The sequence below is a fragment of the Coturnix japonica genome, unplaced genomic scaffold (assembly GCF_054131305.1).
Source record: "Coturnix japonica strain WE unplaced genomic scaffold, WE-NBRP24 Scf062, whole genome shotgun sequence".
In the NCBI taxonomy this organism is placed as follows: Eukaryota; Metazoa; Chordata; class Aves; order Galliformes; family Phasianidae; genus Coturnix; species Coturnix japonica.
The window spans coordinates 752,878-768,842 of record NW_028188965.1 but is presented as its reverse complement, the minus strand read 5'-3'; the positions used below and the strand labels follow the sequence as shown (position 1 = coordinate 768,842).

At 49.3% G+C, this 15,965-nt stretch overlaps 5 protein-coding genes across 5 annotated transcripts; all 5 read left to right on the top strand.

The window, feature by feature from the left end:
* Positions 1-977: 977 nt before the first annotated feature.
* LOC107324453 (feather keratin 2-like) lies at positions 978-2,114 on the top strand. Its single transcript, XM_032449197.2, has 2 exons — positions 978-1,029; positions 1,362-2,114. The coding sequence occupies exon 2, from the start codon at positions 1,383-1,385 to the stop codon at positions 1,677-1,679; it is 297 nt and encodes a 98-aa protein (XP_032305088.2). The 5' UTR covers positions 978-1,029; positions 1,362-1,382; the 3' UTR covers positions 1,680-2,114.
* Positions 2,115-3,762: 1,648 nt separating this feature from the next.
* On the top strand, positions 3,763-4,903 carry LOC107324451 (feather keratin 2). The gene is made up of 2 exons (XM_032449194.2): positions 3,763-3,840; positions 4,172-4,903. Exon 2 carries the CDS (start codon positions 4,193-4,195, stop codon positions 4,487-4,489), a length of 297 nt encoding a protein of 98 aa, XP_032305085.2. The 5' UTR covers positions 3,763-3,840; positions 4,172-4,192; the 3' UTR covers positions 4,490-4,903.
* Positions 4,904-7,214: 2,311 nt separating this feature from the next.
* On the top strand, positions 7,215-8,322 carry LOC107324370 (feather keratin 2-like). The gene is made up of 2 exons (XM_085533754.1): positions 7,215-7,245; positions 7,583-8,322. Exon 2 carries the CDS (start codon positions 7,604-7,606, stop codon positions 7,898-7,900), a length of 297 nt encoding a protein of 98 aa, XP_085389880.1. The 5' UTR covers positions 7,215-7,245; positions 7,583-7,603; the 3' UTR covers positions 7,901-8,322.
* A 1,864-nt stretch (positions 8,323-10,186) lies between these two features.
* LOC146751752 (feather keratin 2-like) lies at positions 10,187-11,262 on the top strand. Its single transcript, XM_085533753.1, has 2 exons — positions 10,187-10,262; positions 10,504-11,262. Exon 2 carries the CDS (start codon positions 10,525-10,527, stop codon positions 10,819-10,821), a length of 297 nt encoding a protein of 98 aa, XP_085389879.1. The 5' UTR covers positions 10,187-10,262; positions 10,504-10,524; the 3' UTR covers positions 10,822-11,262.
* Positions 11,263-13,118: 1,856 nt separating this feature from the next.
* On the top strand, positions 13,119-14,231 carry LOC107324448 (feather keratin 4). Its single transcript, XM_032449198.2, has 2 exons — positions 13,119-13,149; positions 13,477-14,231. The coding sequence occupies exon 2, from the start codon at positions 13,498-13,500 to the stop codon at positions 13,792-13,794; it is 297 nt and encodes a 98-aa protein (XP_032305089.2). The 5' UTR covers positions 13,119-13,149; positions 13,477-13,497; the 3' UTR covers positions 13,795-14,231.
* The last annotated feature ends 1,734 nt before the right edge of the window (positions 14,232-15,965 follow it).

Sequence of the window (15,965 nt, the reverse complement as noted above, 5' to 3'; positions counted from 1 at the left end):
AGGGAGTGGTTCACCATCAACTTTGGTCTTAGTCCTCCTTCCCACACTCTTGTCCTCCACAGCCCCTGCTTTGCTCCTGCCACTCTGATCCTTTCTTAAGTGGTACGGGGGGATCCTCTGGTGCCATTGATCATCCATCTGTCTTTGTAAAGACTTACAGAGCTCCTGAATGGGATAGGGTGACTGGTAAAAATCCTACCAAGTATTTGGTTGTACCCACTGGGCTGTCAGTCTGGATGGGCAAAGCACGAGTTGTGTTAAAGTCATGGGCAGGTGGAGGGACTTGTAGCAATTGCCTTCATTTGCTTTTGTCATTGGGATTCCTCCAAGTTTATCATAGGTCACCATCAAGGAGACACTGGAGTGCAACCGTCTACATTCCCTATTCTTGGAACTATGCTACTTAGGGCAGGGAGGTATGAAGGAGAGAAGCAAGCTTGCAAAAGAAGAGCCTGGCCCATAACTGCCAAGAGCAATAGTTAATTGGAGAGAGATTCCAAAACCCAAGAGCAGAAGTGCCCTGACTGGAAAGGTGATTTTTAACAGAATGTGAGTAACCATAGTGTTAAAGTGACGATGCTGGCCTTGAGACACTGAAGTCCAGCCTGAAGCTTCATGGTTAGAAGAATTACCTCAGTCATCCCAACCTTGTTAAATCAAGGCCCCAGAGTCACAGGTTGAAATCCCCTGGAGTGAAGAGAAAGTCATCATCTCCAGCTCTATCATCAGCTTGTGCCTACGTGTCCATTTCACTGGAAATATTGTGGACTGCAGTACAGTCACTTGAGAGGAATGGGAATGATAGAATGGGTGTGACAAGGAATGAGATACAAAATGGTAGCATCACTAGAACTTTAAAAAGACACTATTTTCTGTAATGGTCAGTGTTTTGCATGCAAGATGATCTATTTGTAAACATTAGCATCCAAAGCATTCCCTGTGCCTGGGGTGGAGTAGACCAGTATAAAAGGCAGCCCAGAACCAGGCTCCTTCATCCACTTCTCTTGCCTTCTCCTCTTGGTGAACAAGGTAAGATGGAGTGTCTTTCTCCTCACTCTTCTCTTTCTCTGTTTCTCTTCTTGTTTTTCTCTCCTCCATCGAGCCTTTGCCTCTGTGCAAACCATGGTGTGAGGCTTGTTACTGGATGGTGCTCCCGCTTGCTCTGTTCTTCTTTCCAATGTTGGGGGAGGTGGGAGAAGGTCTTGGGCTGACTCTGCTGGGGCTCTTGGGGATCTGGGTTGCTAAGTCTTTCTATCTCCCCTCAATGCCTGTCCCTGCTCCACAGCCTGTGCCTCCTCCCTTTGCAAACAGGGCACCAGGTTGCAGCTCACACTGCCTGTGTTTTCCTGTCCTCTCTCCAGGTCCACCTCAATCCCACAGCCATGTCCTGCTACGATCTGTGCCGTCCCTGTGGCCCGACCCCCCTGGCCAACAGCTGCAATGAGTCCTGTGTGCGCCAGTGCCAGGACTCCCGCGTGGTGATCCAGCCCTCTCCCGTGGTGGTGACCCTGCCAGGACCCATCCTCAGCTCCTTCCCCCAGAACACCGCTGTGGGATCCTCCACCTCCGCTGCTGTTGGCAGCATCCTGAGTGAGGAGGGAGTGCCCATCTCTTCTGGTGGCTTTGGCCTCTCTAGCCTGGGCAGCCGCTACTCTAGCAGGAGGTACCTGCCCTGCTAAGGATGAGGTGTTCATCCCATGAGCCCATTGCCCAGGATGCCCAAAGCCTGATGCTGAACTGAGGATCGAGCTGCTGGCAAGCATTTCCAGATGGGCTGAGCACCCTTCTGCTCCCCTGTAAAGCATGGAGGGAAGCCACAATGTCATCTTGACTGTCTGGAAATGCTGCTACCAGTTGTCTTCTTCTTCTACTTTCTGCTCATCATCATGAGTCCATATTGTTTCCTCCTGTTCTGTGACTTGGGTTCATCCTGAAGCAAGTTGAGATGGCCCTGCTTCTTATCCCTCTTGTCTCCTGAGGGACAAGCACCTGAATCCCATTGTGGTACTGGGGTGTCTGAGTGCTAGCTTCCATAATAGAAGCATGGGCAAGGTCACTTCTATCATGCACTACTTTGAGTTCTTCTTTAGTCTCAATAAAGTTTATGCTGCATTGTAATCTCAGTCTTTTTGTGTTCCTTCCTTATTGGGGAACCCAACCATCATCTTCAATGGTAAAAGGGATGTCTTGGAGTGTAAATGGAGATCAGTTCATGGAATCACAGAAACAAAATGATGGGGTCTTAAGGGATCTTTGGGGACCATCTAGTCCAACTCCCCTGCTAAAGCATGTTCCCTGGAACAGTCAGCATAGAAAACATCCTGGTGGGTCTGGAATACGTTCAGTGAAGGACAGACCTCCAGCTGTCTGGGCAGTTCTTTCCAGCACTCTGACAGTCCCACTTCAGTGTTAGTTCTGCTCCCACATCTTCCCTCTGTGCCTACAGCTCGATTCCTGAAATACTGAGGAATATGAGACCTCTGCAAAGCCACTGCTCATATGTGCACAGATCCAACTTGCTGCAGACATGGAGGTTCCTGACTTCCATTGTCTTCATCTTCCTAAATGAGACATTTGGTTGTGTCTCCGTGATTAGAGAGTTGTCTGTGCCTGGTGGAGTCCCATTCTAATTGTGGAGGGTTTTTTGTCACTGCTGTAGGATGTGGCCTGGCTGGAGCCTGAGGTGTGTCTGTTGGGTATCGCCTGCTGGGCAGTCATTGCCCCTGGGTGCCTGCTGCCTCAGGTCAACACTTCATAGAGCTTAATGTGCTCCTTTGGCACATGGGTTTGGAACAACCTTGATTGCTGCTTCTGTCCCAGCTGCCCATACTGGCATGTCCAGATCTCACTTGTATCTAGTTGGGTTTATTTGCATCCTGGAAATGTTGTGTGTTTGTTTGTGTGTGCTGTTGTGTCAGGATGTAAGGGCAAGGCAGGATGCAACGCATGGATATGGGGCTGATGGAGATCTGATCAACTTCTGCCCTGTCCTTGTGTTTGATTGTGGCAGGCATCGTAGTTCACAAGGACTGGTCTTCTAATGCATGTTTATCAGACTGCAGTGTCCTTTATGGTGAACTGTTCCTACTGTGGCATCAGGGGACCTCTCTCAGCTGCAGACAGAGGGGAGAGGGGCAACAGTGAGGCTTAGAATGATGGAATCATAGAATTGCTCTGTTTGGAAAAGACCTTCAAGATCACCTAATCAATCTGCATCCTACCCATATTATTCTGACTCTTAGGTCTCTTGAAAGCAGCGCTTGATGTCATAGAACAGCTACAGGCAAAAAGCAGAGCAGCCTTCATTGGACTGCTCATGGCTGAGGCAGCCTGAATGCATAAATGGCTGAATGGAAGTTGTGTTGGTCTTTGCAGATAAGCATTGCCAGGAGTTTGACCTTTGAGTCCATACTTGTAAGGAAATGGGGCCCTATACATTAAATCAAAATTTTAAAGCAAGTGGCAGGGAAATGAGAGACTGCCACCAGCTGAGAGCGTTGGCCATCTTCATCCCCTTGCCTTCATCTTCTCCCTGTGCTTTTGAGTTCCTTCCTCAGAAATGCTTAGGCCTCTAATTCTGTCACTTGAAAAGAGCTTGTGTGGCAAAATGGGCATGTCATGAATGGGGAAATGGAAATGGAGACAGAGTGTTGTAGGGAAGCGAAATAAGGCATCAATTTCTATAATTGTGTTATTTTGCATACAAATGGGCTTGCCCTAATACAGCTACGTATGCATGGCTTGCCTCTGGGCCTGGGGCGGTCCAGAACAGTATAAAAGCCAGTCCAGCACCAGGCTCCTTCATCCACTTCTCTTGCCTTCTCCTCCTTGGTGAACAAGGTAAGCTGCAGTGGCCTTCTCCTCACTCTTTTCTTCTCTGATTCTCCTCTTGGTTTTCTTGCCATCATCAAGTCTTTGCCTCTTTGCAGACCTTGGTGTGAGCTTTGCTCCTTGATGCTGCTCCCACCACCTCTGTTCTGTTGCCAGTGTTAGGGGAGGAGGGAGAAGGTCTTGGGCAGACTCTTCTGGGGCTCTTGCAGATCTGGGTTGCCAAGTCTTTCTATCTCCCTGCACTGTCTATCTCTGCTCCACAGCCTGTGCCTCCCTCCTTGCTGAGCAGACAACTAGGTTGCTTCTCACACTGCCTATGTTTTTCCTGTCCTCTCTCCAGGTCCACCTCCATCCCACAGCCATGTCCTGCTACGATCTGTGCCGTCCCTGTGGCCCGACCCCCCTGGCCAACAGCTGCAACGAGCCCTGTGTGCGCCAGTGCCAGGACTCCCGCGTGGTGATCCAGCCCTCTCCCGTGGTGGTGACCCTGCCAGGACCCATCCTCAGCTCCTTCCCCCAGAACACCGCTGTGGGATCCTCCACCTCTGCTGCTGTTGGCAGCATCCTGAGTGAGGAGGGAGTGCCCATCTCCTCTGGTGGCTTTGGCCTCTCTGGCCTGGGCAGCCGTTTCTCTGGCAGGAGATGCCTGCCCTGCTAAGGAGGATGTAGAATCCCTTGAGCCTATTGCCCAGGATGCTCAAAGCCTGATGCTGAACTGAGGATGGAACTGCTGGCAAGAGTTTTCAGATGGTCTAAGCAGACTTGCACACTCCTGAAGAGCATGGAGGGAAGCCAGAATGCAACCCTGACTGCCTGAAAATGCTGCCATCAAGTCTTCTTCATCTTGGACTTTCTACTCATCATCCATGGGACAGCTCCCATGCCTTGAGTTTATCCTGAAGCAAGTTGAGATGGCCCTGCTTCTTATCCCTCTTGTCTCCTGAGGGACAAGCACCTGAATCCCATCGTGGTGATGGAGTTTCTGTGTGCCAGCTGCTCCTGTAGCAGCCTGGACCAGATCCCTTCCATCATGCATCGCTTCATTTCTATCTTAAGACTCAATAAAGTTTACGCTGCATTGTAATCTCAGTCTCCTTGTGTTCCTTCCTTGTTGAGATACCCAGTCATATTCCTCAATGGGAAATGGGATGTCTTGGACTGTAAAGATCAGTTCATGGAATCACAGAAACATAATGATGGGGTTATATGAGACCTCAGGGGACCATCTAGTCCAACTCCCCTGCTAAAGCATGTTCCCTGGAACAGTCAGCATGGAAAACATCCTGGTGGGTCTGGAATACGTTCAGTGAAGGACAGACCACCAGCTGTCTGGGCAGCTCTTTCCAGCACTCTGACAGTCCCACTTCAGTGTTAGTTCTGCTCCCACATCTTCCCTCTGTGCCTACAGCTCAATTCCTGAAATACTGAGGAATATGAGACCTCTGCAGAGCCACTGCTTGTATGTGCACAGATCCAACATGCTGCGGACATGGAGGTTTAGCCAGGTAGCGTATGACAATAACAACAATAGCACAGACAAGGGAGAAATAATAAATTTCTCCTGGCTAAAATATTGTATTTCCTGGGTCTTCTACCTCAGACTGAAGATCACCAGCATCAGAGAGAGAAGTAAACTGTTGGTAGTCTTGCTGGCGTGTTGCTTTGTGTCATACCCTACCACATGCAATGATGTCTGCACCCAGAAGATGCCCTCCCTGCCCTTTCTTTGTCAGAAGAAGATGGTGTCCTCTATACTGGATGCATAGGAAATGTCCTCTTCAGGCACATCAATGCTCTAAAAGGTGCTAGAAGCCCATTGGTGCTCATCATGCTCACTTGGAGTCACCCAGTACACCCATTAACTCCAGGGTCTGCATTACAACTGTGCCCTCAGCCTTCTCTCCAGCCCAGGGGCAGCAGTCTGGCTCTGTTACTCTGGGACAGGTCGGTTTATGCCCCACCATGGTCCCCTTGGTCTGGATGCACAGCTGCCCAGTGCTTTCCTAGCTCCTCCTTGGGTCTGTGTGTATTATTCTGGCTCTGCTCAGAACTGTTGGCCCATGTTACTGTCACAGCACCTAACCCTGAGCTGTGCCCTGACTTCCTGGTGTCAGTGCTGCTGTACCCCTATGAATCTGATGGTTGAGCTGGTCTCTGGTGGACCTGCTTGGCATTTCTGCATCTCCCTTGCTCAGGCAATGTGCAGTGAGGCCCTTTGGTGGTGTGGCTCCTGGCTTCCATTCTCTTCATCTTCTTAAATGAGACATTTGGTTGTGTCTCCGTGATTAGAGAGTTGCCTGTGCCTGGTGGAGTCCCAGCATAATTGTGGAGGGCATTTTGTCATTGCTGTGGGATGTGGCCTGGCTGGAGCCTGAGGTGTGTTGCCCCTGGGTGCCTGTTGCCTCAGGCCAACGCTGCATAGAGCTTGATGTCCTCCTTTGGTACATGAATTTGGAACAACCTTGATTGCTGCTGCTGTTCCAGCTGCCCATGCTGGCATGTCAAGATCTCACTTGTATGTAGTTGGGTATGTTTGCAGCCTTGAAATGTTGTTATGTGTTTGCTGGTGTGTGCTGTTATGTCAGGATGTAAGGGCAAAGCAGAATTCAAGGCATGGACATGGGGGTGGTGGAGAGCTGCTCAATTTTTGCCCAGTCTTTGTGTTTGATTATGTCACACATTGTAATTTATGATGAGCTGTCAAGTAATGCCTGGTTATGTGAGAGCAACCTCTTTTCCTCTGAAACATGTGTTTTTTGATATCAGGGGACCTCTCTCAGCTGCAGACAGAGGAGAGAACAACAACAGTGAATCTTAGGTCCACTGAGAGCAATGCTTGATGTTGTACAACTGCTAGAGCCAAAAAGCAGAGCAGCCATCTGTGGAGTGCTCACAGCTGATGCAGCCTGAGCACGTAGATGGGTGAAATGAAGGGCACACTGGTCTTTGCATATGAGCCTTGACAGGAGTTTGGCATTTAAGGCCATATTTGTAAGGAAATGATATCTCAAGCATTAGGGCAAAGCATTAAAGCAAGTTTCATTGGAATGAGAGGCTGTCACCAGCTGAGAGCGTTGGCCATTTCCATCCTCTTGCCTTCATCTTCTCGCTGTGCTTTTGAGTTCCTTCCTCAGAAATGCTTAGGCCTCTAATTCTGTCACTTGAAAAGAGTTTGAGTGGCAAAATGGGCATGTCATGAATGGGGAAATGGAAATGGAGACAGAGCGTTGTAGGGAGGAGAAATAAGGCATCAATTTCTATAATTGTGTTGTTTTGCTTACAAATGAGCTTGCCCTAATACGCCATATGCATGGCTTGCCTCTGGGCCTGGGGCGGTCCAGATCAGTATAAAAGCCAGTCCAGCACCAGTCTCCTTCATCCACTTCACTTGCCTTCTCATCCTTGGTGAACAAGGTGAGCTGCAGTGGATTTCTCCTCTCTCTTCTCTTTCTCTTTTTGTCCTCTTCCTCTCTTTGCCTCCTTTGAGTCTTTGCCTCTTTGCAGACCTTAGTGTGAGCTTTACTCCTTGTTGCTGCTCTCAGCAGCTCTGTTCTGCTTGACAGTGTGGGAGGTGGTGGAAGAAGGCTTTGGGCTGACTCTGCTGGGGTGATTCTGGGGATCTGGGCTGCTAAGCCTCTCTTCGTCCCTGTACTGTCTATCCCTGCTCTCTCATGCCTATGCCTCTTCTCTAGGCGAGCAGACAACCAGGCTGCAGCTCACACTGCCTATGTTTTTCCTGTCCTCTCTCCAGGTCCACCTCCATCCCACAGCCATGTCCTGCTACGATCTGTGCCGTCCCTGTGGCCCGACCCCCCTGGCCAACAGCTGCAACGAGCCCTGTGTGCGCCAGTGCCAGGACTCCCGCGTGGTGATCCAGCCCTCTCCCGTAGTCGTGACCCTGCCAGGACCCATCCTCAGCTCCTTCCCCCAGAACACCGCTGTGGGATCCTCCACCTCTGCTGCTGTTGGCAGCATCCTGAGTGAGGAGGGAGTGCCCATCTCCTCTGGTGGCTTTGGCCTCTCTGGCCTGGGCAGCCGCTTCTCTAGCAGGAGGTGCCTGCCCTGCTAAGGTGTTCATCCCATGAACACATCCTTCAGGAAACCCAAAGCTTGGTGCTGGACTGTGACAGAGCTGCTGACCAGGATGTGCTGAGCACCCTGCTGCTCTCCTTCAAAGCAAAAAGGGACATCAAGGTGCCAGCCTGTGCTGTTTGTCAATAGACCCAGCAGATGTTTTCTTCTTTTCCTGCTTTCTTCTCATCATCAGTGGTCCTTGTTGTCTCCTGCTGTCCTGTGCCATGGGTTCATCCTGAAGGAAGTGGAGATGGCCCTGCTTCTTCTTCCACTTGCCTTGTGATGGGGAAGACATGCATCCCATCTTCCTCTAGTTTTCCTCCTGGTGGCCAATATGTTTGTCAGCTGTATTTGTAGCAGCCTTTAACTTTTCACTGTTTTGATTCCTTCTTTTAGCACAATAAAATGTATGCTGCATTGTAATCTCAGTCTCCTCATGTTTCTTCCCTCACATTCATTCTATGTTTGGATAGTCAGCTAATCTGCTCATGGTGAGAAGCTTTTTACTGGAATGGAGATTTGTGTAATATCCTCCTAGTGTGAGCCTTCTTGATCCCCTAAGGTGTTGAATTCCCTCATAACCCCTTATAATTGGAAGAGATATTTGTAGCTGGATGAGTGTATAGTGGGAGTGCAGTTTAACACTGGTGTTTATGAGCAGCCTCAAGTGACACATCAGCAATGAGCAACGTTGAATATTTTCCTACTTCCAGATGCTAAGGCAAGACATTGGATTGCCAGAAGGCATTTCTGTACCTGCCAGTGCTCAGCTGATTGAATCTGTGTTTGGATTTTACCACTCTACATTTGTCTTTTCATCCATTCTTCAAGCACATTTCCCAGACCTAAATTGGAGAGGGTTCCAGAGGAGTCAAAGTTAACCGGTGGCATCAGGGACAACAGTGTGAATTGAGATCTGAGCCCTCCCTAGATGAATAGTTAATCTGAGAGACACTGTCTAAAATCCAAGAGCAGAGGTGTCCTGCCTAGAAAGGCAATGCTTAACAAAGTTGGATTGGCTTGGTGTTCATGGGTGGCACTGAGTTTAGGGAATACACCAAGCTGAGTGATGTATGTGATACTCTGGTGGATAGGTATTTCATTAAGAGAGACTCGGACAGACGTGAGGACTGGGGCTATGTGAACCTCACGAAGTTCAACAAAGACAAGTGCAAGATCCTGCCTCTGTGTTGGAGAAAATCCCAGCTTCAGTTCAGGCTGGGAAATGAATTTAGACAACTGAGATCAGCTCCCCAGAGGAGGGGTTGGGCATAGTGGTTGATTAATAACCGTGTCTGAGTTAACATTATTCAGAAACCAATCATATCCTGGGGTGCATGAGAAGAAGTGTGGCCAGAAGGTCAAGGAAAATGATTTTCCCCATCTACTATACTTACATGAGACCCTTCCTGCTGGTACTGCATTCATCTCTGGGTCCCCAGTACAAGGAAGGTATGGACCTGTTAGAGCAGGTCCAGAGGAGGCCATAAAGACGATCAGAAAGACTGATAGAGTTGGCGTTATTGAGCCGGAAGAAGAGAAGACTCCATGGAAATGTTATTGCAGCCTTTCAGTATATAAAGGTGGTTTATAAGAAAGATGGAGAGGATATACCAGGTACAGCAGTGACAAGGGAAACCAGTTTTAATGTGAAAGAGGGTAAAGTTAGATGGGTTTATTAGACACTAGTACAGGTTGTACAGAGAAGTTGTGAATGCCCCAGCACTGGAAACATTCAAAGTAAGGTTAGATGGATTATGAATAACCAGATCTACTGGAATACGTCCCAGCTCATGGAAGGAGTTTGGAATAGATGATATTTAAAGGTGCTTTCCAAACTAAATCATTTTAAAATACAAGTTTTAACATAGCATCAGGGAGAGCAGTTGATGATGCCGGACTTCCCATGTGGAAGTTCAGGTGAAGCTTCAGGGTTAGGAGGAAACCTGCTCCAGGATGAGTGTGTTGAAGCAAGGCCCAAGGGGTAGGAGGCTGTTCTTCCCTCCTGAGGTTACCCACTGCTCATCACTGTCTTGCATCACCCGCTTGTACTGACGTGTCACGTCTCCAAGAAGTATTTTGGCCTCTAATTCTGCCACTTGAAAGGAGAATTAGTGGTGGAAGGGGCATGTCACAAACAGGGAAATGAAAAGGGAGCATTGCAGGGAACAGGAAAAAAAAAAGACGCTGTTTTCATTAATTGTTGTGTTTTGCATGCAAGATGAGTTTGTTGATACACACAGTGTAAATACAAAGGGTGACTCTGGACCAGTGGGAGGTCCTGACCAGTATAAAAGCCAGTCCAGCACCAGGCTCCCTCATCCACTTCTCTTGCCTTCTCATCCTTGGTGAACAAGGTAAGCTGCAGCAGCCTTCTCCATGCTGCTCCCACCATCTCTCTTCTGCTTGCCAGTGTGGGGGGAGGTGGGAGAAGCCCTTGGGCTGACTCTGCTGGGGCTCTTGCAGATCTGGATTGCTTATGAGTCTCTTCTGTCCCTGCATTGCCTGTCCCTGCTCCACAGCCTGTGCATCCTTCCTTGGTGAGGAGGCTGCCAGGCTGCTGCTCACACTGCCTGTGTTTTGCTGTCCACTCTCCAGGTCCACCTCCATCCCACAGCCATGTCCTGCTACGATCTGTGCCGTCCCTGTGGCCCGACCCCCCTGGCCAACAGCTGCAACGAGCCCTGTGTGCGCCAGTGCCAGGACTCCCGCGTGGTGATCCAGCCCTCTCCCGTGGTGGTGACCCTGCCAGGACCCATCCTCAGCTCCTTCCCCCAGAACACCGCTGTGGGATCCTCCACCTCCGCTGCTGTTGGCAGCATCCTGAGCCAGGAGGGAGTTCCTATCTCTTCTGGTGGCTTTGGCCTCTCTGGCCTGGGCAGCCGCTTCTCTAGCAGGAGATGCCTGCCCTGCTAAGGATGAGGTGTTCATCCCATGAGCCCATTGCCCAGGAAGCCTGAAGCCGGATGCCAGACTGAGGACAAAGCTGCTGGCCCATGTTTCCAGATGGGCTGAGCATCTTTGTGACCTTCTGCAAAGCAGAGAGGAATGCCAGGTTGCCAGCCTCCACTGTCTGGAAACATGGCCAGCAGATGTCTTCTTCTCCTGCTTTCTTCTCATCATCACAAGTCCTTGATGTCTCCTGCTGTCCTGTGCTGCGGGTTTATCCTGAAGCAAGTTGAGATGGCCTTGATTCTTTCCCCTCTTGTCTTGTGAGGGCGGAAGATGTCCATCTCATTTTCATCAAGTTTGGCAGCAAATTGCCAATCTGGTATTCAACTGCCCTTGTAGCAGCTTTAAACTATGCACTGCTTTGTTTCTGTCTTTAGACTCAATAAAAATCATGATGCATTGTAATCTCAGTCTCCTCACGTTTCTTTCCAGTTGGTATTCATAGGAAAGCAATTCAGGGGGAAATACTTTGTCTTGGAGCCTGAGTGTTGCATAACATGCTCATATTTACCTTCTTCTTGCTCATGAGATTTGAGCACTCTCAAGGGAGATGGTATTTGTGAGAGGGACAGGGATATGTGGGTGTAGGTCAGCTCATTCATACATGAGGGTCCAGAACCTCCCTCAAATGGGAAGAAGCACAATGAAATACATTAGAAATAGTTTTTCATTTGATAATCCAGCTCAGGCTATTTAATATTCTATCACAAAGCAAGAGAGTGGATGGCCAGAAGGCATTACTATGTTCATTGCTTCAAAGGCATTCTTCTGTCCATCCTTCCTCCAAGCATATCTGCCAAACCCTCAAAGTGGAGAGAGTCCCAAAGAAGTCAAAGTGAGGCCAACACTGTTGAATTCTGAGCCCTACTTTGATTTGTTACTATAGGTTTGTATTGAGCATAGCCAGGTATAATGGTTACAAGCAGAAACTAGAAACACAGAGCCAATATTCTCTCACCTGATGAACTGGGCAGCATCTGTGATTTCTCCACAAGACACTGCAGAGTGCAGGAATGGAGGAGGAAGAGAATGGTCACCCCTGGTGGAGCAATCCTGTGGTTAAAAGCATGATGTATTGTGGAGTCCTTACATGCACATCGCTGTGTCCTAAAGGGAACTTGCTCTGGAGCATCCCCACAGGGCTCCTCCAAAGTTATTATCCAGCTGCTGAGCTGACTCTGCATGGGGATGTCCCAAACCAGGGTTCATTTTGTCCCTCCACACTGGCCCCAAGCTGGACAGACTGAGGGAGTGGTTCACCATCAACTTTGGTCTTAGTCCTCCTTCCCACACTCTTGTCCTCCACAGCCCCTGCTTTGCTCCTGCAACTCTGATCCTGTATTCAGTGGTACTGGGGGATCCTCTGGTGCCATTGATCATCCATCTGTCTTTGTAAAGACTTAGAGAGCTCCTGAATGGGATAGGATGACTGGTAAAAATCCTACCAAGTATTTGGTTGTACCCACTGGTCTGTCAGTCTGGATGGCCAAAGCATGAATTGTGTCAAAGACATGGGCAGATGGAGGGACTTGTAGCAATTGCCTTCATTTGCTTTTGCCATTGGGATTCCTCCTAGTTTACCAGATGTCACCAGCAAGGAGTCATTGGAGAGTAATAGCCTTTATTGCTTATTCCTGGTATTGCGATGCTTAAGAGAGCGAGGTATGAAGTAGAGAAACAAGATTGCAGAAGAAGAGCCAGGCCCATTGATGCCAAGAACAATAATTAATTTGAGAGAGATTCTAAAATCCAGAAGCAGAAGTGCCCTGACTGGAAAGGCGATTTTTAACAGAATGTGAGTAAGCATAATGTTATGGATGTTTACTGATGCGGCCTCTCCTTGCCTATAGATGTCCAGCCTAAAGCTTCAAGGTTAGGAGAAGAAAAGCCCCAGTCATCAGGACAAATGTTAGTGCAGTGCCCCAGAGAGTAAATGGCAGACATCCCCTGGAGAGCTGGGACATTCTTCATCACTGGCTGCATCATTCTTGTGATGACGCATCCTTACCTCTGGTAATATTTTGGCCTCTAATGCTGGCACTTGAAAGCAGTCTGCGCAGTTGAATAGTATGTGCAGAACAGGAAAATAAAAGGAAGCATTACAAGGAAAATAAGCAAGACAGTAGTTTTTGTAATTGTGATGATTTGCATGCAAGATGAGCTTTTGGTAAACACATTACTTTTGCAAAGGGCGCTGCTCTAAGCCTGGGGCAGACTAGACCAGTATAAAAGCTCTTCCAGCACCAGGCTCCCTCATTCACTCCTCTTGCCTTCTCCTCCTTGGTGAACAAGGTGAGCTGCAGTGATCTCTTCACTTTTCTTTCTATGATTCTTCACTTGCTTTTCTGGCTTCCACCGAGACTTTGCCTCTTTGCAGACCTTGGTGTGAGCCTTGCTCCTTGATGGTGCTCCCACCTTCTCTGTTCTGCTTGCCAGTATGTGGGGGACGTGGGAGAAGGCAATGGGCTGACTCTGCTGGGGCTCTTGCAGATCTGGATTGCTATGAGTCTCTGTCCCTGCACTGCCTGTCCCTGCTCCACAGCCTGTGCATCCTGCCTTGGTAAGGAGGTTGCCAGGCTGCAGCTCACACTGCCTGTGTTTTTCCTGTCCTCTCTGCAGGTCCACCTCCATCCCACAGCCATGTCCTGCTACGATCTGTGCCGTCCCTGTGGCCCGACCCCCCTGGCCAACAGCTGCAACGAGCCCTGTGTGCGCCAGTGCCAGGACTCCCGCGTGGTGATCCAGCCCTCTCCCGTGGTGGTGACCCTGCCAGGACCCATCCTCAGCTCCTTCCCTCAGAACACCGCTGTGGGATCCTCCACCTCCGCTGCTGTTGGCAGCATCCTGAGTGAGGAGGGAGTCCCCATCTCCTCTGGTGGCTTTGGCCTCTCTGGCCTGGGCAGCCGCTTCTCTAGCAGAAGATGCCTGCCCTACTAAGGATGATGTGGGCGTCCCATGAATGCGTCCCCCAGGAAGCCCAAAGCTTGGAGCTGCAATGAAGTTGGAGCTGCTGGCCTGTGTTTCCAGATGGGCTGAGTATCTCTGTGTCCTTCTGCGAAGCAGAGAGGAATGCCAGGTTGCCAGCCTCCGCTATCTGGAAACACAGCCAGCAGATCTCTTCTTCTTCACCTAATTTCTTGTCATCATCACACATCCTTGTTGTCTCCTGCTGTCCTGTGCCTTGGGTTCATCCTGAAGGAAGTGGAGATGGCCCTGCTTCTTCTCCCTCTCACATTGTGAGGGAGGAAGACCTGCATCCCATTATGTTGAAGGTCTATCAGAGTTCCAGCTGCCCTAGTAGCAACTTGGACCGGATCCCTTCTGCCATGCAATTCTTTGTTTCTATCTTCCAACTCAATAAATGTTATGTTGCATTGAAATCTGAGTCTCTTTTTGTTCCTTACTTGTTGAGACGCCCCATGACATTCCCCAAACAGAAATGGGATACCTTGGGATGTGAAGATTAGTTTTACTCCCAGAACCTCATTTGTTTTTGTAGGACCCTTGGCCAACATCTCTGAATTAAAGGCATTTCACAACTCATTGACTGACCCATATGAACATGAGGAAGAAACAAATTCTCCTGGTTGCAGGCATTGAAACATTTGGCCTACTGGTCCAGATATGCAAGTACACCAGCATCAGAGAGGGACACAAGGTGGCTTGTGTGTGGAATGGCCAGTGCTATTCTGCCCTATTCCACCACATGTGATGATTGCTCTTGCCACAAGGAGTGCAGGAGAAAGGAAGGTACAGAGCTCTACTTCCCATATGCTCTACACCACCTTACATGAGGCTTTTGTGTGTGCCTCTTATTGCAATTTGATGTGGGGCTGTGAGAAGCCCTGCAATGCTTTACCCTATTGTGAAACCATTGTGAGCTGAGAGTAGGATCAAAATGCACATAAAACATGGTATCTGGGAGGGAAGACAACCTGTGCAGCACATGGTCAGAGGGGGGCAGGGTGCTGTGGGGCACCAGAGATATTTGGGCAGACCCTGAGAAACAAGGATGTATTTTTTCACTCTGGAAATTAAAGTTTCCTTTGAGGAGAAAGGAAATCGACCCTTCCTTTTCTGTGTCAGACAAAGATGGTGTCCAGCATCCCAGGTGCACACGGGAGATGTTCTCTTCATGCACATCAGCACTCTGAGAGCTACCAGAAGCCTATTGGTGCTCCTCACACATACCTGGGGTCTCCCAGCACACCCACTGACTCAGGCCCATTAACTCAAAGGCAGCAGTCTGGTTCTGTTGTTCTGGGACAGGTTGGCTTATGCCCCACCATGGCCCCATTGGTCTGGATGCACAGTGCTTTCCCAGCTCTACCTTGGGTCTGAGTGTATTATTCTGGCCCTGATGGTTGAGCTGGTCTCTTGTGGACCTGCCTGGCATTTCTACATCTCCCTTGCTCAGGCAATGTGCAACGAGGCCCTTTGGTGGTGTGACTCCTGGCTTCCATTCTCTTCATCTTCCTAAATGAGACATTTGGTTGTGTCTCCGTGATTAGAGAGTTGTCTGTGCCTGGTGGAGTCCCAGCATAATTGTGGAGGGCATTTTGTCACTGCTGCAGGATGTGGCCTGGCTGGAGCCTGAGGTGTGTCTGTTGGGTATCGCCTGCTGGGCAGTCATTGCCCCTGGGTGCCTGCTGCTTCAGGCCAATGATGCATAGAGCTTGATGTCCTTCTTTGGCACATGTCCTCAGAAGGCCCTGAATGCTGCTGCTGTCCCAGCTGCTCTTGCTGGAACTCCTAGATCTCACTTGTTTCTGGGCAAGTGTGTTTGCAGCCTGGAAATGTTGTTATGTGTGTGCTGTTATGTCAGGATGTAAGGGCAAAGCAGGATGCAATGCATGGACATGAGGGTGGTGAGAGCTGCTCAATTTTTGCCCAGTCTTTGTGTTTGATTGTAGCAGGCATAGCAGTTTATGATGAGTGGTCAAGTAATGCTTGGTTGTAAGAGGGCAATGACTTTTTCTGTGAAACACGCCATTTCTGGTGTCAGGACTTCCATCAGCTGTTGACAAAGGGGAGAACAACAACAGTGAATCTTAGGTCCACTGAGAGCAATCCTCGATGTTGTAGAATTGCTAGAGCCAGAAAGCAGA